The 288-nt window shown below is 66.0% G+C and overlaps 1 protein-coding gene across 1 annotated transcript in view; it reads left to right on the plus strand.

Annotated features, from left to right (window-relative positions):
* The first annotated feature begins 185 nt into the window (after positions 1 to 185).
* Positions 186 to 288, plus strand: part of FAM183A (family with sequence similarity 183, member A) — a 3,304-nt gene continuing 3,201 nt past the window's right edge. Inside the window, exon 1 of the mRNA XM_010158519.1 lies at positions 186 to 288. This exon is cut by the window's right edge and continues 25 nt beyond it. Within this exon, the coding sequence (XP_010156821.1) occupies positions 186 to 288 (103 nt within the window).

The raw sequence follows: 288 nt of genomic DNA on the forward strand, positions 1-288 counted from the left end.
TCAAACCCGCCGCGTGCAGCCGCCGCCAATCAGCGCCAGGAGCTTTAACTCGACGGCCAATAGAAAGCAGGAAGGGAATCGATCCGAGGAGGAGCACGGAGCGCCAGCAGGACCAATCAGCAGCCTCGTGGGGAACCACGTGAGGCGTTGCCAGGCTACGGGACGCCGCGCAGCCCGGCGGGGCCATGGCCGCCCGCAGCAGGGAGAAGGAACAGCCGGACCCGGTGCAGCAGAACCGGCTCCTGTGCGAGCGGGTTCGTAAGGAGCTACAGTGTCAGAGGCTACACA

This window comes from Eurypyga helias, unplaced genomic scaffold (assembly GCF_000690775.1).
Source record: "Eurypyga helias isolate BGI_N326 unplaced genomic scaffold, ASM69077v1 scaffold29649, whole genome shotgun sequence".
NCBI lineage: Eukaryota > Metazoa > Chordata > Aves > Eurypygiformes > Eurypygidae > Eurypyga > Eurypyga helias.